This window comes from Labeo rohita, chromosome 13, assembly GCF_022985175.1.
Source record: "Labeo rohita strain BAU-BD-2019 chromosome 13, IGBB_LRoh.1.0, whole genome shotgun sequence".
In the NCBI taxonomy this organism is placed as follows: domain Eukaryota; kingdom Metazoa; phylum Chordata; class Actinopteri; order Cypriniformes; family Cyprinidae; genus Labeo; species Labeo rohita.
The window spans coordinates 11444813-11472328 of record NC_066881.1 but is presented as its reverse complement, the minus strand read 5'-3'; the positions used below and the strand labels follow the sequence as shown (position 1 = coordinate 11472328).

General features: G+C 36.2%; 1 protein-coding gene across 4 annotated transcripts; it reads left to right on the top strand.

Moving 5' to 3' along the window:
- The first annotated feature begins 1737 nt into the window (after positions 1 to 1737).
- loxl3b (lysyl oxidase-like 3b) lies at positions 1738 to 25614 on the top strand. Of its 4 annotated transcripts, XM_051126757.1 has the most exons (17): positions 1738 to 1961; positions 6006 to 6341; positions 6430 to 6593; positions 7350 to 7567; positions 10792 to 10848; positions 11863 to 11937; positions 13934 to 14141; positions 14222 to 14402; positions 16540 to 16700; positions 18434 to 18592; positions 19024 to 19179; positions 20434 to 20593; positions 22549 to 22792; positions 23176 to 23291; positions 23378 to 23514; positions 24848 to 24959; positions 25336 to 25614. In XM_051126757.1, the coding sequence occupies exons 2-17, from the start codon at positions 6014 to 6016 to the stop codon at positions 25407 to 25409; spliced, it is 2550 nt and encodes an 849-aa protein (XP_050982714.1). In that variant the 5' UTR covers positions 1738 to 1961; positions 6006 to 6013; the 3' UTR covers positions 25410 to 25614. The 4 variants fall into 4 exon arrangements, with proteins under 4 accessions (XP_050982714.1, XP_050982711.1, XP_050982712.1 ...); XM_051126754.1 differs by lacking the exon at positions 18434 to 18592 and having other exon boundaries at positions 1739 to 1961; positions 16540 to 16694; XM_051126755.1 differs by lacking the exons at positions 10792 to 10848; positions 11863 to 11937; positions 18434 to 18592 and having other exon boundaries at positions 1741 to 1961; positions 16540 to 16694.
- The last annotated feature ends 1902 nt before the right edge of the window (positions 25615 to 27516 follow it).

Genomic DNA, 27516 nt, shown 5'->3' with positions numbered 1-27516 from the left:
TACCTTTTTAATCAAAATGATTGTCATTTTTTTGTAATAAAAGATATGAATCACAATATAATAAGGCTTCTTCGTGCTTTTGAGAATGATCAGGACTGGATGGGCAGGCGAACTTGTGAATCTAATATTTTAACACACTGGCCCCGCCCCCCAGATCTGTACATCATCTTAGATTTCATATAGTTGACTGCCCCTGCATGTGTTTTGTCTCATATTTATATACATCATATATCACAGGTAGCAAGAGCAATATGACACCAGTGCTGATTATGTCCTGATCTATCACAAGCTTAAATGTGATTTTATATAATAGTTAAGTAAATAAGAAGTTGATAATGTGTTATATTTAATATATATATATATATATATATTATGTGTTTGTGTTCATTTTTGCAAAGAAAATATTCCTCTGAAGCCATAGCAGAATTGTTGTGCATCTCCAAGCAACAGCTGTGTTTAGTTTCTAAATGAATGAGCGTTTTGAACGAATCCTGTGAATCAATGAGTCAAAAGCTCATTCAAAAAGAGATCCATTTACTTCAATCCTGAATGAATCAGCCCTTTGAATGAATCGAATGAATAAATTAATAACTCATAAAGACATTCACCGCCACCTGCTGGCAGATTTAGTTTCTTATTTAGAGTATCAAAAACTGAAAAAGGAAAACATTAAAGGGATAGTAATAATACTCAGATGTTTCTCAAATTATCTTCTTTTATGTTTCATAGTTTACGTTAGGCTGTTCCTATGGAAGCCCGTTTCCACCACTGAATAAATATTTTTTAAAAGGTTATTGCTACTCACAATTCTGACTTTTTTTCTCAGAATTGCGTGATACAAACTGCAATTATGTCTTTTTTTCTCGGAACTGTGAGATATAAACTCACAACTGCGAGTTCTAAAGTCAGAATTCCAAGATACAAAGTCGCAATTCTGAGAAATGAAGTCAGAATTGTGTAATATAAACTGCAATTGCGAATTACTAAGTCAGGATTGTGAGATATAAACTCGCAATTCTTCGTACCAGTATTTTTTTCTCCTCATAACTGGACTGCAATTGCGAGTTTTGAGAGGGAAAAAAGTCGAAATTGCGAAAAAAAAGTCAGAATTGCGAGTTTATATGACACAATTTTGAAAAAAAGTAGTCAGACTTGCGAGATGTTGCGAAATTGCCAGAAAATTGCGAGATAAAAAGTCGCAATTACTTTTTATTTTCATTCAGTGGCGGAAACGGGCTTCCATATGTTCCAGCCTAAATGTTTAATACATTCTATGTTGAATCAAATCAAATATTTCTTTCTAAAGCTTGGCTAAAGTTTGTAATGTCTACTTGATACTTTCTCATTTAAAACAAAAATAGCTTTAAATAATCTTTTGTGAGTATTTTCACAGTCAAATTAATTTTGCGATTAATTAGATGAATTAATCGAAACATCATGTAATTAATTCGAATAAAAATTTTAATCGACTGACAGCCGTAATTTTACCAGTAGCACGTTATTTTTTATCTAGATACTCCAGCAAATTTCACTAAGGTCAGAACCCCCATGCAATTTCACAAATGTAGAACGTGACTGACTAAACGAACGTTCCGTTATGCCAGTAGGAAAATCTTTTCCTGAACTGTGAAAGGGCTATGTGTTTTTCCTAAAATAAATCCTGCCCCTTTTCATTCGTGTTAAGTCGTCCACGAGTCAGCTCCACCTCTCCATCCTGCTCCCCCTGTGCCCCGTCTTTCCCATCGCTCTCTCTCTCTCTCCCACCCGCACGACTGTCCAGCTGGCAATTCACTGCCATTACAGCTAGTGATCACTGCTCAGTAGTCGCTTTTCTTTGCTTCGTCTAAGGTCTGGGTATTGCAGCAGGTACCCAGTCTTTTCTCGATGCTTTTCAGGTTCTGTGCATAATTATAAACTGCATGAAACTGTGCCAAAACTGTGGAACAAAAGATTTACCTGAGGTAAGGGGAAAATCAAATGATTTTTATTCGTCTGTGAGTATATTACTGAAACGTGTAATCTTTTGTGCGAAAGTGTTATACCTACTGTTGAATAGAGTATTTATACTTGCACAGAGGTCAGCTGAGATAAAGCAGCTGGACGCCACTTCCTCTATTACTTCCTTTATTCCATTCAGTTTTGCAGTGACGATTATAAATGATGTCAATGCATTTTAACACGTGTATTTTTACACTCACATATTACTAGAGCGCTTTGTTTGGTTGGTTTTTTTGTTTTTTGTTTGTCTGTTTTTCTCTTCCTCCGCTTGTTTCTTAAGAATGGAAAGCAGCAGTTAACTGTCTTTTGCGCAGAGAAGTTATGCAGTTTGAACTATTTGAAGTCACTTTAAATAGATAAATAAACATCCGTTTGCATTTCGCCCTCACATGTCTATTAGCTGAATGTTTAATAGTAAATCTGTCGACTCATATTTTCTCGACATACCTTATAGTGTCCAAACCTGGCTGCGTCTCGCCGTTACCTCAGGTTTGTTTACATAAGCATATCAGAGCTTGATATAGTTTACAGGTGAGATGATTTACAGATTATATCATGAACTTTATTCTGTTAGTTTACTCTAATTATAATTACCGTGGACATAGGCTACCGTGTGCTGGTGAATGATTTGCCCCAGAGCTACTGAAGATCTGTTTTCATTTGCGCGCCAGTCTCTACTTTAATTGGATCCATCCTGGAAAAGTCATTTATCTATTCAATCTGGCGTTTGACATATGTTACATATTTAAGTTTTACACATGTAACATTCTTGATATTACTTGTCTTATACAACTATATGTAGATTTAATATGCATTTAATATGTAATATGCATTAGTGTACTTTATTAGAAAGGAGACAATGGAAATATTGGACATGAAAAAAGTAAAATGATGGTAAATATCTTTGGTGCATATAAGTTATATTTAGTTTATAGTTATATTCACTTTTAAAAGTAATGCATTACAATATTGTGTTACTCCCTAAAAAAGTAACTAATTACACTTTTATGCAAAGTAATGTGTTAGGTTACTTTTTAAATCTGGGCAGGACTTCCTTGTTTGTTTTTAATATAAAGAATTCAATTTTTGGCAAACATAAAAGCCCTTCTACACCAAAAGAGAAATGAATCAGCCTCAGGCTGAAGGAAAAGTAAATTTAGTAGTTTAGTAGTTTATCTTAGGTCATTTTTGCTTATTAGTATGGTTGAATTGGATCATCAAAGGTCAGCAGCAAAGACACTGGTTAATAAAATTGGATTAAATACATGAAGGATATTTGTGTTATTTAACATATTTAATCATTGCAGGTTTACGTCATATTCTAAGCTTGTATTTTGAGAAATACTGAATCTGTCAGATAAATTAATGCATGTTTACATTTTAGTCTCGAACTACAGCAGTGAATGGGAAAACAAAGTAACTGGTGTTATTCAGATATTGTCTTTTAAATAAAAAAAAAACAATAAATAAATAAATAAAAAAATAATCTGGTTAACTCATGTTACCCCCAATGCTGGTTATATTTGTCATTCAAGCTGTTGTTTTGTCAAATGATGTGATTGTGAAAATATTGTGTTTATTTAAGAAACAAAATTGTAGATAGGAATTTCTCTTAGCAAGACAAAGGAGACAGTTTTTTCCCAAAATTAATATTCCATCATTATTTCCACAATACATCTGTAAAGATATGGCGGAAATTACATTGTGGTGTGAATGTTAATGACAGAAATAAAAGAATTTTTCTGGGAAACATGTATGCCCCAATATGGAACATTGTTAATAGAACAATTACGAAAACTAACAAACAAGAAAACCATGTTCTTAGAGAGTTTATTTTCTTAAAGTCCTCTAGACTAAAAGTGGCCATATTTAATTGAATCTGTATGTAAAGGCCGAAATCTTGTGTTTTTTTAAGGTTTCTGATGTTTTTACGTAGATTAAAAAGATTGTATTATGGCTTGATATTTAAATGAAGGCAATTCAAAGATGCTGTCCAGTGTAAAAACCGACAGTAGAAGGCCATGTGTTTGGGTAACGGGTCTGTACTTTCTCATAGCCGTTGGCGAGGGCACTCAAGATTTACATTCCTTTGTGACCCACAGGCTCCAGAGTGACTTGTCTGTTAAGCTGTTGTTATATTAGTGAAATCCCGTAGCCACACCGGTGAGGGGTTGTTATGTCATCAACACAATTATTTGTGCAATAATATACTATATACAAAGGATTTAAACACTTCTGTCTACAAACATTATGTGATGAACCTCACGTCAATCACACATAAAGTCAGTGGGTGGCTCAGTTAAATGTTTTACTGCTTCCCCTAAAGTCAGTAAGCCAGCTGGTACTATTGCAGGATGGCTACTGAATCGAGAGAAAGAGCTGTAGACCGCTGTGTTGCATGTTGGCATATTTTTATTCAAAATGAAAAGGTAACAATTATGCTTTGAACTCAGAGAATTGTTTGTAATTTGTTCAAGTCAGGCATATATATATGCACACAAAATATTCTATCCTCACTCATTCTATATCACAGTGGGTGCCCCAGGGTGTGTTGGGAATTCGGGATACATGCACAGATCTTTAATCTGTGGGTGAATCTCAAGAAAACTGAGATAATCTGAGACACGTTATTCTCCAAAATGAAAAGAAAAGGCACATTTTTAATAAAACTAATAAAGTTTATTTCTAGGACCATTCAGATGTTTTGGATTAGTTTTATGACATGATAATCACTACCATAATGCTTCTGAATGTTTTAATTAAAAAATATATATATTTATGTAATAGCCATTACTCTCCATGTTGATTCTCATTAGATTCTCACTACAGTACACTGTAAAATATGATTTTTTTTCAAAGTTTTAGATATAAAAAAATACTACTGAAGTACAATTTACAAGAAAATTTGGTTTGACCAAAAATCTATATCACAGGTTTTTTAAGGTTTCACAGTTTATGATGTTTTTTTTCCCCTATGAAGATATGAATCAGAACGCATGAAACAGTTGCAGAACAACTGCATTTTAATCACAATCCAAACAAACATGTAGCATGAGCAGTTTTTAATGAAAATCAGGTTGTATAATTTCTAAATTTAAAGCAAAAACAGAGTGGTATGACATTAGCTATGTGAAATTATGATACATTAAACATTCCTGCATGAAACCGGTTGAATGAGAGCGCAAATTCACTCTCTGACAGCAGGTGGCGCTTATGGAACAGCAACGATACAGCGTTACCTTGGCTACTGCTGTAAACAAAGCAAAGCTGTGCTTTTAAATACTACACTAACATCCATTATATGATGCAAGATTAAAAAAAAAAAGAAAATACCATCTGCTGTTACGCTTCAGCCATCCCGTGTTCGAATCCCGACTCAAGGACCTTTACTGGTCCCTTCCCCATCTCTCTCTCCCACTTAGCTTCCTGTCCTGTCGTAATAAAGGCAAAATGACAAAAATAAATAAATAAATAAAATAAATAAAATACCATCTAAACTTTTCTGAAGAAGTTAGTTTGTCAAAAAATTTGGCCTATTCCTGCTTACTAAATCCTTCTCTATATAATCTAGCAGCTTCCACACATTTTTCCTGTGGTTTAGATAGAATAACGTAGTCAGTAATACATTAACCATGCAATCCATGCTGTTGTTTACAACTGGGTATCGCCAATATGGCCACGCATCTAGGTAATTGACTAAATTATGACGTAAGTGCAAACCCTCTATTTTCCTCAGCATTACTGTCTACTTCAAAATTTTACACTTAACTCAATGTGCATTCCTTTGTCATTTTTGAAATTTACAAGTAAATCCTACAGTTTTTTAGTGTATTGTCATTTTTTTACAGTGCAGTAATGATGATTGATGGTGGGAGTGTGTTTAGCATGTTCTGTGTGAACACATGATAGTGACCAAATCAAAACATACTGACATTCACACAAGAGTAACCACGTGTTTTTCAGTATTTTTCAAACCTTCCCCCCTTCGTTTCTGTTCCCTGCCACAGATCCGCACATGGAGCTGTGTCAGTGGTGGCGACACATTGTTGTCTTCTTACTTAATGCTTGGATTCCATCATGCTTTGCCCAAACCACACCGCCAGCGCGCACAAGCCCCACACCAACCCCTCAGACAGCAGAAGGCCCGGAGACTCTGAAGTTCCGCCTGTCTGGTTACCCCAGAAAACACAATGAGGGTCGAATTGAAGTGTTTTATAAAGGCGAGTGGGGAACCATCTGTGATGATGACTTCTCACTGGCCAATGCCAATGTCCTCTGTCGCCAGCTTGGCTTTGTGTCTGCCACGGGATGGACACACAGCGCCAAATACGGAAAGGGCACAGGTAACATTCCTGCATGCATTCGCACACTCAATCAGACAAGATATAATTCAGTTTCTGTATGTTCTCAGGGAGTTTGTGTTTTGTTTAGGTAAGATTTGGCTTGACAATGTGCAGTGCAATGGCAGTGAGAGGAGCGTGTCAGTGTGCAAATCTCGTGGCTGGGGTAACAGCGACTGCACTCATGATGAGGACGCTGGAGTGATCTGTAAGGATGAGAGACTGCCAGGATACGTGGACTCCAATGTTATAGAGGTAAAGAACCATTCACAGACACAGTTAAACTCAAACATAAAATCTAACTGCTGTTGACAGAAAATATGACAATAATATGAAGGTTTGTAAGGAAAACATTCCAGGATTTTTCTCCATATAGTGAACATCAGTGGTGGCCAATGGGTTGAAGGTCCAAACTGCTGCTTCAAAGGGCTCTACACAATCCCAGCCAAGGAACAAGGGTCCTATGTTGCAAAACAATTGGTCATTTTCTAAAAAAAATAAAAAGTTATATACTTTTTAACCACAAATGCTCATCTTGCACTAGCTCTGCAATCTTGCACTGCTTTACGCAATCACATTGGAAAGGTCACACGTGTAAGTTCTTCATCTGTGTACTCCGGTTAAAAAAGTTAGGGTAGGGCCAAAAACTCCATCTCATTTTCTCCTCCAACTTCAAAAATCTAATTTTTTTTGACGCTTTATGTTTTTTTGTAAAGGACGTTTGACTTTCTTTGCACGCTGAGTTGGTACTTCCGCCTTCATCATGCGTGACCTTTCCAACTTGACTACGTAATACAAAGTTGAGCTAGTGCAAGATAAATATGATTTTAATTGGTTTTTTTTAACCGTCACAGTAACATGCAGTAAACACTTAATGACTGAGCTCTGCACCTTTAACCTTTTTTTGTCCCGCACTGTCTAAAGAGGTTAAATACCCTACCATCTCACAAGCTTCTTCACACTCTGTTCATATTTGACTGCCCACATGGTTTTTATTCTCGTGTCTCACAGGTGCAAGTAGATGAGAATAAAGTGGAGGAGGTGCGTTTGCGTCCTGTGGTCACCATGGCCACTAAGCGGATGCCGGTCACTGAGGGGGTGGTGGAAGTCAAGAATAAGGACGGATGGGCTCAGATCTGCGATAATGGGTGGACACCTAAAAATTCACGTGTGGTTTGTGGCATGATGGGATTCCCCCATGAAAAGAAGGTCAACAAGAACTTCTACAGGTGAGTGTTCATGCTATATAGAGGACTGGATGTAGGTTAGGAATCTGTTTTATTCCTCAGGAATTGTAGTTGGCCAAGGAAACAGTTTTATACATTTTAATATTACTCTATTTAGACTTCAGTGCGTGTGTGGCATCTCACTTTACTGTGGCAGTTTAGCCAATGTGAGAGGAAATTATGTTTACTTTCTCAGTCATCTGTGAAATGCAGTTCAGCTCAGCAACATACACACAGTTTAAACCACACACAAACATCTGGACAAGGAAACTATTGCATAGATGTAAGACATTCATGCACACCAACTGGTAGAAAGTACACTGTAGGGGTCTCATCCCAAAATCCAATGGAATGTTACAAGAATGTTCCACTTTACAGGAATGGCTTTACACACATACAGAGTGAAGTTTTGATAATAAGAAGCTAAGAGGAAGTCTTTAAGCTTCTACTCAACGTCTGTCTGCATTTATTTCCCAAGTGTGGTTTTATAGACGACATAAAGGTTTCATTTCTCAGTCCGCCTCCCTAATGAGGCAGATTTGCACCGTTACCTTGCCCACATTCTTGAATCACATTTTTGAAACAGTGGCACACTGTGACTGATGATGTTTCCATAACCCCACTTCAGTTATTTTTTACAGTTTTTGGGACATTTTAATGGAACCTAGGATTCCAGGATAGTAAAAGAAGCCTATTTTATTATTGACCAGAAGGTTTCTTTCTGGAATGCTTCGGCTTTATCATAGTTGGTCAGGTTAAAATAACCCATAAAATACAATCAAAATCAAATTTTTTTTTTTTTGTGTAAATATGACCAAATATCTTTTTGACATATATGGGCCATTTTACAGAATAGATTCCAGAGTTGGAAACATTGTGAAAAAATGCCTTATTCCACAAATTTTGTATGTATGCAAATTGTATAATACCCAGAGTACACATTTCTAGTAATCGTGCAGTTAATTCTCATGTTGTATTTTCAGAAAGTTTTGGAATATTTGTCCTCTCCCCATATTTGTCACTACCAAAACACAGTATTAAATGATATACTAAGAAAGTTTATATTGACCTATTAAGATTTGAGGGAAATCAATAATATTTACAATTTTGTAATTTATGAGATTTGTTGTTTTTTGAATCTAGTTTTTCTTTGTAAAAGGCAAAAAGTTGATCATACTGATTTTAAACTAAGGATCCATTAGTTTGATTAGATTATACATTGAACCAAAAACTGTCATAACATCTTAATTGATAATTCAGTATACTTTATTTCTGACAAAACATCCCATGTTTCGGTCGTGACTGCACTATTTGAGTCGTAATATTTTGGTAGCAAACACATCACATTATGGAATTTTAACTCATACTAAAACACTACTAAAACATAATAAAATACTAATTTGCATAACTGTACTAAAATTAGGTTTATTTCCCCCAAATAAAAGATTTTGTGTAGCCTTTTGTCACTACCAAAACAATGATGACATGTTTTGGTTGTGACTGTTTCGGACTGTTACCAAAACTTCACCAAATGTTTCGGTAGTGACAATTTTAGATACTTTTGAACCTAGCTTAGAGTTGCTAATCAGCACATGGTTAGCTAGGACAGTTCTTATCAATTGTACACAAATAAAAACTAAATGTTGTGGAATAACTCCCAAAAAGTGTGCAGAAAAAAAGTTTGGTAGTGACATTTCTTAAAGTTACACATAGATTTTCAGACTTTTGAAAACAATTTACCTTAAAATTATGGGACCTATCTACTCTCACCTTGTAGCTATGAGAGAGAGGGACACAGGATTATTTCTTAAATGCTTTTTATATGTGTTTTTTGGTTGTGGGACAGCAGTTTGCACAAATTCTGTAGAATGGCCCATACAATACTATAAATATTAACATATATGAACTATAAACTACAAAAAATTATAACTATGCAAAAAATATATATAAACTTATTTGAACTTTAATGAAATATAGAATAACACTGCAATTGAAATTAGAATAAAGTATGTGCTTATAAGATGTGCTTAAAGGAGAAGTCCACTTCAAGAACAACAATTTACATACATTGTACTCACCCCCTTGTCATCCAAGATAGATGTTCATGTCTTTCTTTCTTCAGTCGTGAAGAAATTATGTTTTTTGAGGAAAACATTTCAACATTTTTCTCCATGTAATAGACTGATATGGTGTCCTGATTTTGAACTTCCAAAATGCAGTTTAAATGTGGATTCAAATGAACACAAATGTGGTTGTAAACAAACCCAGCTGAGAAAGAAGGGTCTTATCTATCGTGATGATCGGTTATTTTAATAAAAGAATACAATTTCTATACTTTTTAATGTCAAATGCTCGTTGTGTCTTGCTCTGCCTGGATTGTTTTTGTTCTGGGTCATGACAGTTAGGGTATGTCGAAACAATACCATCTCATGTTCTTCCTCAACTTCAAAATCACCCTATATCGCTGTTTTATCTTTTTTGTTAAGGGTGTTTGATCTTCTTTGCATGTTCACGTTGCAAAGACTGGGTCGGAATTTCTGTAATGATGTAGGATGATTTTGAAATGATTTTTGTTAAGGGAGAAAATATGATTGGAGTTGTTCAACATACCCTAACCGTCTTGAGCCAGAATACACAGAGTTCAGGGAGAGCAAGACAAGATGAGCCTTTGAGATTAAAATGCATTTAAACTGCATTTTTGGAAGTTCAAAATCAGGGCACCATATCAGTCTATTATATGGAGAAAAATCCTAAAATGTTTTCCTTAAAAAACATAATTTCTTTACGACTGAAAAAAAAAAAGACATGAACATCTTGGATGACAAGGGGGTGAGTACATTATATGTGAATCTTTGTTTTGGAAGTGGACTTCTCCTTTAAGTAAGTTATTCAACACTTTAAAATGCAAAATGCAAAATTAAGGTTGAACCACTGACGTCACATGGACTATTTTAATAATGTTCTTACTACCTTTCTGGGCCTTGAACATGGTGTTGCGTTGCTGTCTATGCAGCGTCAGAAAGCTTTTGGATTTCATCAAAAATATCTTCATCTGTGTTCTGAAGATGAACAAAGGTCTTTGAATGACATGAGGGTGTTAATTAATGACATGTATGGGTGAACTAACCGTCTAAACTGTCTTGAAGTGGACAGAGAAACAAGAGAGATACAGTAAACTGTATACATGTGTGTATGTGTGCTTGACCCCATTTCCCTGTTTTCAACAGGCATCTCAGAAAGAGATCTGCTGAGCCAAAATCTAAAGTAAAAGTAACAGCGGCCAGGTATCATCTGAGGGAAAGAAAGTACATGTTCTTTCCCTAGAGGACTCGAGCGCATAGTGTGGCTTTAGTACACAACACTATTAGTGTTAGTCAACTAACTGCAATTTCTAAGCTTTAGGCAATTATCCATTTTTGCGATGAGGTTGTGTTGACATGCTTTCTCAGTGATGTATTTGTGTGAGTGCAAGTGTGTCTGTCTGAAAGAGATGTGGACAAAACATTTCCCCATGAAGAACTTATTACCATCTGTTAGATTTACTCACATAGTTTTGAGATGAGGCTGTGCTTGTGCATGGGGTAGAAGCTTTCTGAGAGAGATATCTTGAAACAGATACCCTCATACTAACACAGATTCCTTCTTATGCTTATTGCATGTTCATATGTGCTTCTTGTGCTGGTTTCAACAGGCATGGAAAAGTGATTGTATATCAAATAATTATTAATTTAGTTAGTTTGTGCCTCACAGCATCTTCTTGACAATGTTAAAGGAGAAGTTTACTTCCAGAACAAATATTTACAGATTGTAAATTGTACTCACCCCCTTGTCATCCAAGATGTTCATGCCTTTCTTTCTTCAGTTGTAAAGAAATTATGTTTCTTGAGGAAAACATTTCAGGATTTCTCTCTATATAGTGGACGTCTATGGTTCCCGTGAGTTTGGACGTCCAAAATGCAGTTTAAATGCAGCTTCAAATGGCTCTAAACAATCCCAGCTGAGGAATAAGTATATACTTTTAAACCTCAAATGCTCAGATTGTCCGGCTCTGCGATGCGCATGCGAACTGTGTAATTCTGGTCAATACAGTTAGCGTATGCTGAAAAACTCCCATCTCATTTCCTTCTCGAACTTTTTTGTTCTGAAAGTGAACTTCTCCTTTAAATCCTAATTCATTTGAAAAAGACTTAGCTGTTATTGTCCTCTTTCCTACGTAGCTTCTATGTATATGTGTGATTGTGCATGTTGGATGTTGCAGTGGACATTTTCTGAATGCTTAATGGATGTTTGCATTACAGGCAGGGGGCCAAAACTAAGGCTATCACTAAAACTAGCTCTAAGCCTAAACCGGGCAAATCAGCTGCAGCTACAAGGTAACCTTGGTAAAAAGAGGAAACCTTCCTAACCGTCTTTTTTGTTCTCTAAATCTAAATGTCGTCAGTCAGAAAAGCTGCATTGTAGGTCATTCTGGGGCCTAGATACAACGTATAGGTTAATGAAATCGGTTAAAATAATAATTTCAGAAGCTATGTGAAAATGTGCTACCATTCAAAAGTTTGGGGTAATTTTTTCCTTTTTCTTTTTCTGGAAAGAAATTAATATTTTGATTCAGCAAGGGAACATTCCATTCATTTCATGGTTTTGCTTTCAGTTAGATTAGGTTATCAAGACCTTTGGGTGTGCGCTTCAGAAATAATAAGTGTTTATTGTGATATAACTTGTTTTATTTGTGTTTTCGAAAAACCATTGTCAACTAAGTTACCCACTAGAAAACTCCCCTCAAAAAGGAATGGTTTGTCCCATTCTCGCATTATATGCACAGTATGGTGATATGTCCTCTAGAAGCACGTGGATGAAACACTAGAAGTTGCGTTCTCTCTCTTTCCCCTAATAATGGTTAAATCAGCAAACCTGTGTCAAGAGTGGATTCATTGACTGTCAACAGTGTTACACAAGTAATTGCTGCAAATTTTAACAAGATAGTTTAACTAAAATGTATGTTTTGTTTATGAAAATTTATTTCTAGTTTTAGGCTTCCATGTTGAGTATAGGCCCAAAACACTAAAAATGTCAACTAAGTTACCTGTCAACTGTGTTACCCTGTAAAGGTAACATGGTGGACAGTGGCAAACATAGATGGTATTTTATGCACATATTCCTACAGATCACCTTTATTTATATAGCACTTTATACAATATAGATTGTTTCAAAGCAGCTGTAAGGTCATGTTTGGGTTTTTGGTAAAAAAAAAAGGAAAAAAATATTTTTCTTCACATTGTCAAATTCTAAATGTTCCCGATTTGTTATATGCTATTCCTCTAAAAATCCTGCAAATATGTGTACACAAAAATATTAAGCAGTGTGGTTGATTTCAACATTGATAATAATAATACATTTTTCTTGAGGGGCAAATCAGCGTATCAGAATGATTTCTGAAGAATCATGTGAAACTGAAGACTGGATTAATGATGCTGAAAATTCAGCTTTGCATCACAGGAATACATTTTATTTCTAAATATATTAAAATAGAAAACAGTAATTTGAAACTGTAATAATATTTCACAATATTACTTACTTTACTGTATTTTAAATCAAATAAATGCAGCTTTAGCGAGCAAAAAATCGTGCCGACCCCAAACCTTAAAGTTTTTAAGTACCTGAATGAGAATGAGTTTATGAAATTACACAAATAATACAATTCTGCTACCATCTACAATGTTTGTCAACTGGGTTCCCATTGACCTCCATTGTAATTTTTTCCCATTTTTTGTCCAATGAAAGTCAATTGGAACCAAAACTGTGTAGTACTTTTTAGGGCCAGCCAATGTTTTTGCATGTATAAAGTTGTTAGTTACACACTTTTATGTATTTTCGGCCTTGTTTACACTGCAGGTCTTGATGCCCAATATTAGTTTGTAGCCTATATCTGATTTTTTTGACCATCCATTTACAGGTTCTTTCAATTGCGACTCTTATGCGATTCATGTGTTTACAACTGGCATACCATCTGAAACGTCGCACATGCTTAAAGGGGGATTTCACAATATTACTTACTTTACTGTATTTTAAATCAAATAAATGCAGCTTTAGCGAGCAAAAAATTGTGCCGACCCCAAACCTTAACGTTTTTAAGTACCTGAATGAGAATGAGTTTATGAAATTACACAAATAATACAATTCTGCTACCATCTACAATGTTTGTCCAGTGTGTGTGCATTATTGAAATTATGCGTGTATACAAGAATATTGCAATTGCTGTTGAACATGTAAACATCTTTCTCAGAATTAAGCCTTAACCTGAGTATGGACCCTAATCTGAAAATGTGCGTGTAAACCTGATCAGCCTCTCTTTCACTTCTCCTCTCATAGGCTGTATGCTGAACGGCAGAAGAATCACTTCCTGGTTCATTCAGTGGCCTGCTTAGGCACAGAAGTGCACTTGGCTGCATGTCCTCTGGAGTTTAACTATGCCAATGCCACAGAGTCATGTCCTGGAGGAATGCCTGCTGTGGTCAGCTGTGTGCCTGGCCCGCTGTACGCACAGAGCGCTGCCATGAAGAAGAAACTCAAGACGGCGGTAAAATGTGTATTTCATTAGTGCTGTATTCACAGTTTATATACTTATATTAACCGTCTCTTCCTCTCTTTTCTTATCAGTCTACTATACGGCTGAAGGGTGGAGCGAAATTTGGTGAGGGCCGTGTAGAGGTGTTGAAGGGCAATGAATGGGGGACGATTTGTGATGATCGCTGGAACCTGCTTTCTGCCAGCGTCGTATGCAGAGAACTGGGCTTCGGTTCTGCCAAAGAAGCACTTACAGGTGCTCGCATGGGACAAGGTGAGATTGCAAAAGAGATACCAAAACAAATGAGATGTTAGAAACTGTTTTTCCTGCAGCGATGGAATGCATGGAATGTTTTTATTACCTGACCAGTGACCTGGACTTTCATCTTTGATGTTTTCAGAGATAATATAATTGCCCTCATTTAATACGTCATTTACTGCTCTGATTTTTGCCCCAGTCTTGTTTTGTTTTGTTTAGTCATTTTAAACTTGTGAGACTTTCTTTCTTCTGTACAGTAAAGAAGATATTTTGAAGAATGATGGCAACTGGGTTCCCATTGACCTCCATTGTAATTTTTTCCCATTTTTTGTCCAATGAAAGTCAATTGGAACCAAAACTGTGTAGTACTTTTTAGGGCCAGCCAATGTTTTTGCATGTATAAAGTTGTTAGTTACACACTTTTATGTATTTTCGGCCTTGTTTACACTGCAGGTCTTGATGCCCAATATTAGTTTGTAGCCTATATCTGATTTTTTTGACCATCCATTTACAGGTTCTTTCAATTGTGACTCTTATCCGATTCATGTGTTTACAACTGGCATACCATCTGAAACGTCGCACATGCTTAAAGGGGGATTCTTGCACCACGCACTAGCCAAGAAGGACGAATGCAAAATATGCTTGATGCTAGCTCTGCGATATATGCGTAGTTTGCCAAACATCACCATGATATTGTCATTTAGAATATGAGAATAATATGACGCCATTAAACTGCAGAGAAGTACCAAATTGTCGCAGTTTTATTGAAAAATCCAATCTGCCTGTTTACATGACAGTCGCATTGGCACATATCTGATATATATCTGATTTATCTTCACATATGAATGAGGCCTGAAACCGATCTTGAAATATCCGAATGCATGCAGGGTTTTTTTCTTTTTTTTTTTAGTTTACATGGTCATGGAACCAAACACTTCATATGTAGGAAGACTGTGCACTCCTATTACTTATGAATGGGACTGTTGTTGTCAGATTTCATTGGTGTTTTCAAATATGAAAATTAATCGTAAGCTTAAAGGAGAAGTCCACTTCCAAAACAAAGATTCACACATAATGTACTCACCCCCTTGTCATCCAAGATGTTTATGTTTTTCTTTCTTCAGTCGTAAAGAAATTGTTTTTTGAGGAAAACATTTCAACATTTTTCTTCACATAATGGACTGATATGGTGCCCCGATTTTGAACTTCCAAAATGCAGTTTAAATGCGTCTTCGAACGATCTTAAATGCGGTTGTAAACGATTCCAGCCGAGGAAGAGGGGTCTTATCTAGCAAAACAATGTGTTGTTTGCATTAAAAAAATACACTTTAAAAACTTTTTAATCTCAAATGCTCGTCTTGCATTTCTCTCCCTCAACTCTGTGTATTCTGACTCAAGACAGTTAGGGTATGTCGAAAAACTACAATCGTATTTTCTCCCTCAACTTAAAAAATCATTTCAAAATCATCCTACGTCACTGCAGAAGTACCAACACAGTCTTTGCAAAGTGAACATGCAAAGAAGATCAACAACGGCGATATAGGACAATTTTGAAGTTGAGGGAAAACATGAGATAGGAGTTTCAACATACCCTAACTGCCTTGTGCCAGAATACACAAAGTTCATTGAGAGCAAGACAAGACGAGCGGTTGGCATTAAAAAGTACAGAAATTGTATTCTTTTTATGAAAATAACCGATAGTTTCGCTAGATAAGACCCTTCTTCCTCGGCTGGGTCGTTTACAACCGCATTTGGGATTGTTTGAAGCTACATTTAAACTGCAGTTTGGAAGTTTAAAATCTGGGCACCATATCAGTCCATTATATGAAGAAAAATGTTTAAATGTTTTCCTCAAAAAACAATTTCTTTACGACTGAAGAAGGAAAGACATAAACATCTTGGATGACAAGGGGGTGAGTACATTATATGTGAATCTTAGTTTTGGAAGTGGACTTCTCCTTTAATGAACAGTTTTGAAGAATTTGATGTTTCCCCATTCGAAGAGATAGGAGCTGCACTTGCATGCCTGAGAGGCATTTCAAACATGGAGGATGAGTGAAATTACTTGTTTTAAAGGGACTTTGATAGAACACATCTGATCTGTGTCACATATGAGTGCCAGTATGAATTTTGTTTCTGTGTTTTGTCTCAGGGTTTGGGCCTATCCATATGAATGAGGTTCAGTGCACGGGTCATGAGCGCTCTCTGTGGAACTGCCGCTATAAAAACATCACTGCTGAAGACTGCAAACACACTGAAGACGCTTCAATCCGCTGTAATGTCCCATATATGGGCTTCGAGAAGACGGTCAGAGCAACACACACATACTCACACTCTCATTCTTATAGTTATGTGTTGATTTTGTTACTTAACATCAGTCATTTGTATGTCATTCTGTGATTTCAGTGACTCTATACCACATTCATTTGCATCTATTGCTTGTTTCTCAGTTCAGTAAGAACATAGCAGTAAATCCAATGAATGACATTTACATTTAGCAAACACTTTTAGCCAAAGTGACTTACAATACATTTTAACTGAATGAATGATGTCCCTAGTAAAAAAAAATACATTTATTTTATGCCAAGTATACTTCAAATCTTTTAACGTATTTATTAAGTGACAAATCAGCTAAGACACTGATATAAAATTTGATATAAAACTTTAGAGTATTTCTTTATGGCACATTGCACATTTCTTAATATTAAGCCTAAAATGTGTTTAAATATCACTATTAATAAGGATTGTATGATCTCTGTGTAATATCAGTCTTTAAATGCAAGATATTTGAAGTGTACCTTAAGTATACTTGCAATAGTTCCACTAAGCACAATCAAATATACTGAAGTTGGACTTCAGCAATATTTCTGCACTATTACAGTGTATTAAGCACAAAATTAGTTGTTCCAATTTAGCAGACTTTAAGTATACTAGTTTAGTATACCAAAAGTACGATTGCAGGGTATTTTATTAAGCACATAATTATGTGAATTTATTTGTAGTATACTTAGCACACAATACATGTATTTTAAATACATTTTAGTATTTTTTTCACTAGGGGTTTTCTTAGTATTCATTTTGACTCAAAATGGATGACTGGAAATATTGGGTATCATTGTCTGTATCAAGAGACAATTACTGGAATTAATTAATCATCTGTTGTGATTTATTTTGATTGATCTCAACAGATGCAACATACCTTAACCATTATGCACCTACTGCTAGAAAAACTCTTACATGCATGTAAAAGATACCGGGGCTAGTTGTCACACACTCTCAAGCACCAAGAAGAATGTTAAATGACTTCTGAAAGATCACATGATACGAAAAACTGGACTAATGGCAGCTGAAAATTCATCTTTGCCATTACAGGAATAAATTACATTTTAAAATGTATTCAAATAGAAAACTATTATTTGAAATAGTAATAATATTTGACAATATTGCTGTTTTTACTGTGTTTTTCATCAAATAAATGCAGCCTGGGTGAGTATATGAAACTTACTTTCAAAAACATTTATAAATCCATTTAAATACAATTTAAAAAAGAAGAGTCAACTAAAAAGCAAGTTGTCACATGGGTTTTAATAGTTATTATTCTATACATATTAATTTCCATTTTTGTTGGACAAAACAATGGTAGTTTTATTGGTTACCAGTTACATTTTATTGCTGTTGCATACTTTACTGCTTAAAGTTTCATAGACAAGGCTTAAGCCTAGTCCTAGACTTAAATGTAAGTCTTAAATCACTTTAATGTCCTAATTAAACTATGGCCTAATCCTGACTTAGTCTAAGCCCTGTCTGTGAAACCAGGCCATATTGTGACAACCCCACTATGCATCTTTTCTTTTTTTGACAATGAAATATTATAAGTTCTTTTTGTAGCCAAAACTGACTTTTGAAATAAACAAACAAAAAAACACCTCAAGAAACATTCTTAACATGAAGAAGTGTGACAGTTAGCCTCGGTCTCCCCTGTTATCTAGTCAAACTCCCGCTTACCCCTCGTCCCTGGTTGTGCCCTGCTCAGGTGCGCATCGTAGGGGGGGCGATCTCGCTACGAGGGCCGTGTGGAGGTGTTATACACTGAGACTAACGGGACGCTGCGTTGGGGCCTGATCTGTGGAGAAGGCTGGGGAACTGAGGAGGCCATGGTTGTATGCAGGCAGCTAGGCCTTGGGTACGCCAACCATGGCCTACAAGTAGGATGCTAACAGCAACACACACTTGCATGCTAACAATGCCTGAAACTTTCTGCTGCCATCGAACAAATCAGATGGTGCTGGCTTACACACTCCCACATACATATTCAAAACCTTGATGAGTCAGTGCATGTACAGGGATGGACAGAAATAAACCTGCTGAAAAGATCAGCCAGCTCAAGTTTTGCTACTGAACAGCTTTGTTATGCTACAGTAAGTACCAAACTAGTACTAACCAGCCATGCTATTTTATACTGGGGCCTAATTAATGAAGAATGATCCTGAATGTGAACGTACAAGATTTTAGATCTCGGATCTTTTCAGCAGGGTCTTCTGTCTGTGTATGTGGGTAAGCAGTGAATGGCAGGACACAGATGGGTGAGCAAGTTGAGATGTGAGTGTGTTTGACGTGCCGTAGGTTGTGATTTCAGGTGCGTCTGTCAGGTGGGCGCTCGCAGTATGAAGGGCGAGTAGAGGTGCGGGTGGGGCAGCGGTGGGGCAGTGTATGCAGTGAGGGCTGGACCACCAAAGAGGCCATGGTGGCATGCAGGCAGCTAGGGCTGGGGTTCAGCATGCATGCTATTACAGTGAGTACATGACATACATACATGCTCGCAGACACAGCTTCGTTCTTTCACCAGGAATGCTGTTTTTTAGGTAACGCATGAATGTTAATTGCTTTTTTCAGGAACATGAAGCACTTTTGTGGTAGCTGTATAGACTATCAAACAGCCATTGATGGTTTGGATGCTATTTTTTTTAAAGTTGGTCCACGTCTGGTCACATTTTACCCTAAAAGAGAGCAATTAATGAAATTATATTTTAAACACCAAGTTTTTAAATTAATAAATATATTTTTGTAAAAATTTGAAGTGTGACCTGGTCATGTTTTACACCAGAAAAATACAATTTACTTAACATTTGCTTTTCTATCTTTCTTACTTTTTTTATTTTGGGGTGGAGTGTGGCCTAGTCTTAGACGCTTTTTGGGAAATTTTTGCACATTTCCCCCGAAGTTCTCATTACCGTAATAATAAAATAAATTAACTAATAAACTTTGTTAGACGCTTAATGCTGTGCAATCTTTTATTAGTAAGTGTTAGATGCTTTTTTGGCCATTTTTGCCCGTTTCCACCAAAATTCTCATTACCGTAATGCAAAAATAAATAAATAAATGAATAAATAAATCTTTAATTTTTTTGTAAATTTTTTTTTTTATGTTATGGGGGTGAAGTGACCTGGTCTTCGAGTGTTAGACGCAATCTTTAAATACTTATGAGTGTTAGACAATTTTCTTTTTTTTTTTTTAATTCTTATTACCGTAATGCAAAAATAAATAAATGAATAAATAATTCTTTCATCATTTTTTTTGGGGGGGGGGTGACCTAGTCTTCGAGTGTTATACAGTTAATGCTTTACAATCTTTAAATTGTTATGAGCGTTAGATGTTTTTTTATTACCGTATCATTATCGTATTATCGTATTATCATTACCGTATTGCAAAAATAAATGAATAAATCTTTTTTTTTTTGATGGTGACCTGGTCTTCAAGTGTTAGATGCGTAAAGGGTTAGTTCACCCAAAAATGAAAATTCTGTCATTAATTACTCACCCTCATGTTGTTTTACTCAGGGTGAGTAATTAATGACAGAATTTTCATTTTTGGGTGAACTAAACTCTGTAATGCTTTACAATCTTGAAATGCAAATAGCATTTCAAAATAACGTTTACCATATAGGTCTGTTGGTGTAAGTCCAATGACTTTATGACTACCTCATTCTATTCATAGTAAACTACTTATCACTGTCTGTTTGTGTTTGTTTTGATGCGTGTTTGCTAAGGAAACATGGTATTGGGACAGCAGTAATGTGACAGAGATGGTTATGAGTGGAGTTAAATGTACTGGAGATGAGATGTCTCTCAGCCATTGCCAACACCACAGAACGGTCAGCTGCCAGAAAGCAGGCGCACGATTCTCAGCAGGAGTCATCTGCTCAGAAAGTGAGTAACCTTACACATATGCACACACAGATTCAAAAAATACCTCTAATTTGATTGGCTGATATTAAATTGGTATTTAGTCCAGCAGCACTAGGGCTTTACACTGATTGTAGTACATTTACACCAGTAGTAACAAGTTACTGTCTTTATAAGTGTGTCATTGAATCATCTACCCAACTGATTAGGTTAACAACAAGTTAACAAGTGACTCTCTGCTTATGAATGTGCCTATCAACCTAGTAGATGAAAAACAGTGTCTGGAAAGAGTAGTGTCCAAATTCGTAATAGAAAAAACACATCTACCACTTCCAGGGTGATCCAATGGACACGGGGGTAAATGTTGTCATGTTGTCACGTTGTCATTCCGATTTCATTCAAACTACCTACGTTCATACTATATAAAACATACTTTTTTAAAGATTTCAAAGTAGGTTCTTCAGCAAATGTAGTACCTGCTCAGTATGTCATTTTGGTTGCAGTAACTGTCTTTATGAATGGGTCACTGAAACATTCACTCAGCTGATTTGTTTAAAAACCATTATTTTACTCAAGAAACACCACTATTTTGCTGTGCTAAGAAATGCACATTAATTTTGCTTTGGCTTTGGAACTATGTTTATTAGCTGTAGAAAAAATAGAAGTTTTGTCCCTATACATACTATTCCACACTTAAAAGATTCACTCCAGAATTAACATTTCCTTATAATTTACTCAGCCACATGTCATCCAAGATGTTCATGTCCTTCTTTCTTTAGTCAAAACGAAATTAAGGTTTTCAATGCAGCTTTAAAGGACTCTACACAATCCCAGCCAAGGAATAAGGGTGTTGTCTAGCAAAACGATTGGTCATTTTCTAAAAAAATACAAATGTATATACATTTTAATCACAAATGCTCATCTTGCACTACGTCTCTGCGTCCACAACTTCATGCATTACGTAGTCACATTGGAAAGGTCACGCATGACGTAGGCGGAAGTACCGACCCACTGTTTTAAAAAAGCAAACGTGCAAACGCCCTTTACAAAAAAAGGTAAAACAACGATGTTGGACAATTTTGAAGTTGAAGGAGTAAATGAGATGGAGTTTTTGGCCCTACCCTACCCTTTTAAATCAGAGTACACAAACGAAGAACCACGCAGTCATGGATGCGGAGCTAGTGCAAGATGAGCATTTGTGGTTAAAAACCACATACATTTATTTTTTTTAGAAAACGACAAAAATCGTTTCACTAGATAAGACCCTTATTCTTGTGTAGAGCCCATTGAAGCTGAATTGAAACTGCAGTTTGGACCTTCAACCCACTGATCCCCATTGAAGTCCACGATATGGAGAAAAGACCTGGAATATTGCATAAGTACATAAATTAGGACACAGCTAAAGTAATTGGCAATACTGTTCAAAATGTAGGTCACTCAGCATAGCTTGTTTATAGAACTGCTGTTTAAAAGCAATATCATACTCAAAATCTAGTACAGAGTCTAGTATATTCTTTCAATCTGTAAGAGTTAAAACTGACTGTTTTGCAAAAGTTATAATATTTTTATAGATGGCCAGAATTCTCATCTCTCAGACGGTCAGTCTGCCACTGATGGTAGATCTAGAGCTGTGGTCAGTCTCTTTTTTATCTTTCTCAGTGCACTGGCCTGTAATTAGTGAACCTCACATGGCAAAAGCTTAACTTCAAATGGCTTACACCTGTCTGAATTATGTATACAAATGAGAGAACATATCATTTTCTCAACGTTAAGCAACACTGTTTGTTCAGACATTAAAACCTCAGACATCCAGTTCAGTGACCAACATGCAGTGTCAAAATAGAAACAAAAATCTGAATCAAATTCCCAGACCAAGACTGCATTTTTCTTTGAACTTTCACTTTATATTTCCAGCATGCAGTTACAAGGTTTTTGCATATTTTAGCTTAATCTTAATATGTGCAATTTTATTTTTTCAGCTGCATCCGATCTAGTGCTGAACGCACCGCTAGTGCAGCAGACGACATATATAGAGGACCGGCCGTTACACATGCTGTACTGTGCAGCAGAGGAGGACTGTCTGTCCAAGACCGCAGCTAAAGCTAACTGGCCTTACGGTCACCGCCGCCTGCTCCGTTTCTCCTCACAGATACACAACATCGGACGGGCTGACTTCAGGCCCAAAGCAGGCCGTCACTCATGGGTCTGGCACGCATGTCACGGGTAACCATGCTGTTAAAAACAGCTGCCTTCAATTGAGCAAAATGATTGCTTTTCAGTGTTGATTTTCGGTGAATTGCATGAAAACCAGTTGGAAGTAATTTTGCCCACAACATGATCAATGTAACTAGTATAAATCTATATAGTTTACACTACATGTTGAAAATTTGCATGCACATTCATGACCCTAAATGAGAAAAATGACAAATATCAGGCGGTTTAAAAATTAAACCGCCTGATATAGGAGCAATCTTACGATTTCTGACCAGTCTTTAGAAAAGCATATGATCTGTTTTTTTTTCTCTAATGTTTTGCGGCACCCTAGGGTCTGTGTGGTTTGTTTTCACTCAGTTCTGATGGGATTTATTATGTGTGTGACTCCACAGGCATTATCATAGTATGGACATCTTCACACACTATGACCTGATGTCTGCCAATGGCACTAAAGTGGCAGAAGGACACAAAGCCAGCTTCTGCCTAGAGGACTCAGATTGTGACGAGGGTAAATCACACTCATCCAAATACACATTTACAGTCAGATGTTCAGTTAGACATATTTTCACTTGTCTATATCTGTGTTTATTCTAGGTGTTTCCAAGAGATATGAGTGTGCTAACTTTGGTGAGCAGGGCATCACAGTGGGATGCTGGGATTTGTATCGCCATGACATAGATTGCCAGTGGATCGATATTACTGATGTCAAACCAGGGAATTACATCCTTCAGGTCAGAGAATGCGTGTAGATCATTGTCCCTGTCAGCAAAAACATGTATTCTGTTGATTTAAGAGTATTTAGTAATTGTTGTAATTGTTAAAATTGTTAGAATGGCCAAGGATCAGCAATCTCCACGTAAAACTGATCAGGCAGACAAAACCGTAAGTCACAGAGACTTGAAACTTGGAGGGATGTTAGTAATCACATCGTCTACAACATCACCTCAATCAGCCTGACGGGGCGAAATTTTCGGGTGTTTTGGGTTTTTTTGCGTACTTCTCCTAGGTTTTTCGCCTGATCGAAATCAAACAGTGCAGGAAGATTTTTTGGAGAGTGAATATCAATAATTATAAAAAAAAACTTTAAAGACTTTAAAGACAGTCACAAAGGGACACCAAAAGGTTCGAAAGAGGCAGGGCTGTCTTTGCTAAAATGGCTATAACTAATGAACGGAATGAGAATTCACAACACGTACGTAAGAGCTGAATCTGAGGTCACATGAAAAAAGTAGTGGAGCTTGGCCACTTGGTGGTGTTATAAAAGGGAAAAAAAACATAAAAATGGACATTTGTGCATCTCAAAAAACATGGCCGTCATAGGCCGATGAACTTTGACCACCTATTAGACAAAGTTAACGGAGGTCAACTGGAACGAAACTCAGTGGGCCGTAAAGGTCTGTGAGGAATTTGGAAGAAATCTGTCAGTGTGGGTGATATTGCATTTTTCAAGGGCTTGAATGATTGCACACTGCACTTTTTTCATCATCTATCATATGATAGACCTCTTCGTTCTGAACAAATTTGCCTCTAGAACCATTGCTGTCAAACAAACTGTTTGTTAAATGATTGAGGAAAAACTACTTCTGCAAACCAGTCCTTGGGTTTTCGCTCAATCTGGAAAAAAACACTTCAGTACAATTTTCTGGACTCAATAATTATCAAATGTTTAAATTCACCCTTTGGAAAGCTACAATGGGGTTGTTTAGAAAAGGGGCCTGTCCAAATATACCCAAATGCCTATAAAGCCTAAACGAAAACTCAAAATGGTGAGCACATGTGACGTGATTCTTAACAAGTGTGCAAAGTTTTAGGAAGACCAGCCCACAGCTGACACTATAACAGTCATAAACGTCAAAAAAATCATATGGAAATTCTATGGAAATTACCAGGGTTTGCCAAAAAATGCTTTTTTAAATCATTGACTTAGGTGGTTGCAGGCTTGCTAAATAATATGTATCATTTTTTATATGTGCTTAAATGTAAAAAAAGCATGTGAACCCCAGTAATCGTTGCTTGCTATATATTAAGCTATATATTAAGACTTGTTTTTGCTTTTTTTTCCAGGTTGTGATAAATCCTAACTATGAGGTTGCAGAGAGTGACTTCACAAACAATGCCATGAAATGTAACTGCAAATATGATGGCCACAGGATCTGGGTCCATAACTGCCATATTGGTGAGACACAAATACAAAACCTTAAAGAAGTAGTTCACCCAAAAATGAAAATTTGAAGAACATTTGTTGAACCCTCAGTAAAAACTTATGTTGCAGTTAATCCAGTTTTTATACAAACTTTCTTATCAGTCTGATCAAATACTGATTCAAGAAAAAGATAATATATTGGCTGATATTGATTCCAGTTCATTTAAGTGTGTACTCTATTATATAGAAAATCATCCAGGTAGTAAATAATTCTGTGCATACAGGAAAAAAATAACATTTTTTGCTTATTTTAAATATTATATACTGCAGAAATTGTAAGAGTACATTAGGGTAGCGCTTTCATTCAATAGCAAATTAAAAGACGTATTTTTTCTTGTCTATATTTCAGGTGATGCTTTCAGTGAGGAGGCTGAGAAGAAGTTTGAGAAATACCCTGGACAACTTAACAACCAGATCTCGTAATCTTCTCACCAGATTGATCTAATTTGCATACTGAGACAATCTAATATGTAGGTTAATCCAGAGTAAAATATTTATTCATTTAAACCAGCCATAAACTGATTAAATTCTCACACTGCAATTACAAAAATCCTAAAATCTACAAAATATTGGTGTTTTACACCAAGAATATAACTGTATTGATATTACCTATAATTTTTTTATGAAAGCAGAACTCCAAAAAACACTCTGGGCTACTGAGTCTGGCTCCAGTAGTGTGAAGATTAGATGTAAATGAACATTTGCCTCAGGCCGTGCAGCGGTACAGCCTGCCGTATGTGTTTACAGTGCAATCAGGTGCTTATTTTCTTAAAGGTGATGCATCACGCAGCCCATGTGCTGCTGTCTCTGTGAGTTTAAAGTACTTGAATGTTTTGTACTCCAGAAGAGCATTCGTGTTTAAAAGCTGTTGCTAAGTGTGAATGTATGTTATGCTTTAAAGCTCTGACTCAACTCCTATTTTACTTTCAAATGGTCTTCCATATACGACTTGTTAAAGCTTCAGTGATGTTTTTTACACGCTGTCCTAGATTTGTCTTTTTACTGAACTGGTTATGCATTCATTTGTTCAGCTACAGTACAACTTAACATTTCATGTGAAACTCTGTTAAAGATGAAAAATAAAGTGTTATTTAAAGTTGTAATACAAATCATTTCAAGTATTTCAAGTTTCATGAGCCATTAAACAAATAAATGGTCATAATGATCAGTCATGACTCATGTTATATTATAAAGGCCTCTTCTTAACACTCATACAGATGGAAATTTAGGAAAGCCAAAAAGGCTACAGAGTGCCTTTTATATATTTTTGTCTCAGTTTAATTGTTTGTTCCAGTTAACACATAGCAACCAGCCAGAACACCCTAGCCAACCGCATAGCAAACTAAAGTTTTTGAATATTCAAACATAGCATTCGTCACTCATGTGAACAACTACCAATTTGCCTCCAACTTTTGGCTTTTGTCAGTGATCCTGGATATCCTCCAGCTGGGTGGAATCAGAGTCTGAATCTAAAAAATCCGGCGTGACCATCATACAATACAATTAACTTTTCCAGACTGGAAATCGACCAGTGTTGCAAAAGTCTGTGGTTTTCCCACAGAAATGGGCTACTTTAAAGAGCAGGTCATATAGTATTTTAAAGCTTCCTAATATTGTGTTGGGGTCCAAATTTAAATGCAACTAAGGTCAAAAAACATTGTTATTTTCTCAGAATATACATTTTATATTAGAATCATTTTGCAATGATTTTGAAACGATTCGTTCAAAGCAGTTCTGAGCTGAACGTTCGTAAACCCCTCCCTTCCATAAGCCTTCTCTGCTCTGATTGGTCAGCTGGCCAAGTTTGTTGTGATTGGTCTTTGTATACAATGCCTGTCAAAACAAAACACTTCACAAAACAATAAATGTGGATGTTAGCCGAGTGCTAACATGACAAACTGATGAAACAATACAGTTTGTAAACCAAAATATGTCTACATTCTTTATTATTAAACTAAGTATTTAGAACAACCACAATCTACATTAATCAACACATTCTTAGGAAATAGTGGATTCACAACTAATTATGAGAACTATTTCACTAAGACAGTAATATGTGATATGGTTTACCTGAAAACCTAAAACTGCGTTACACTACATGTTAACATGTTGAAAATGTACACATAATGTATTAATCAAACTTACAGGTTGTGGTACGGAGACATGTGTTGGTCCAAATAAAGGATTTATCTCTCACTGACAGGCGTTTAGCGAATCCGGTGTTGAACTCGCCAAAACTAGAGAAGCTGTCCTCGATAAAACGAAGAGCACACAACAAAAGGTTTGATTTGTATTACTGTGGTACTGTACAAAAAAATGAATTTTAACCACCGATTCTTCACATCTTTATCTTTTGGCGATGAAAACAAAACAGACTTGCTTTCACAACGCAGAACACAGCCTTTTCTTGAACATGATGTAAACACACTAACAAGCAGAAGTGTCAGAGTGTTCGTATTTTGCAGGCAGGCGGGGATTATGCTAATGTGTTACCTACCCAGATAGCACACGTACGTCTGCAAGATGTCTT

Excerpts from the sequence above, each read along its gene's own strand:
- loxl3b (XM_051126757.1), top strand. The coding sequence starts at position 6,014 with ATGGAGCTGTGTCAGTGGTGGCGACACATTGTTGTCTTCTTACTTAAT. Across the intron at positions 10,849-11,862 it reads GTAAAAGTAACAGCGGCCAG|GCAGGGGGCCAAAACTAAGG; the intron begins GTATCATCTGAG and ends TTTGCATTACAG. Across the intron at positions 14,403-16,539 it reads AGGTGCTCGCATGGGACAAG|GGTTTGGGCCTATCCATATG; the intron begins GTGAGATTGCAA and ends GTTTTGTCTCAG.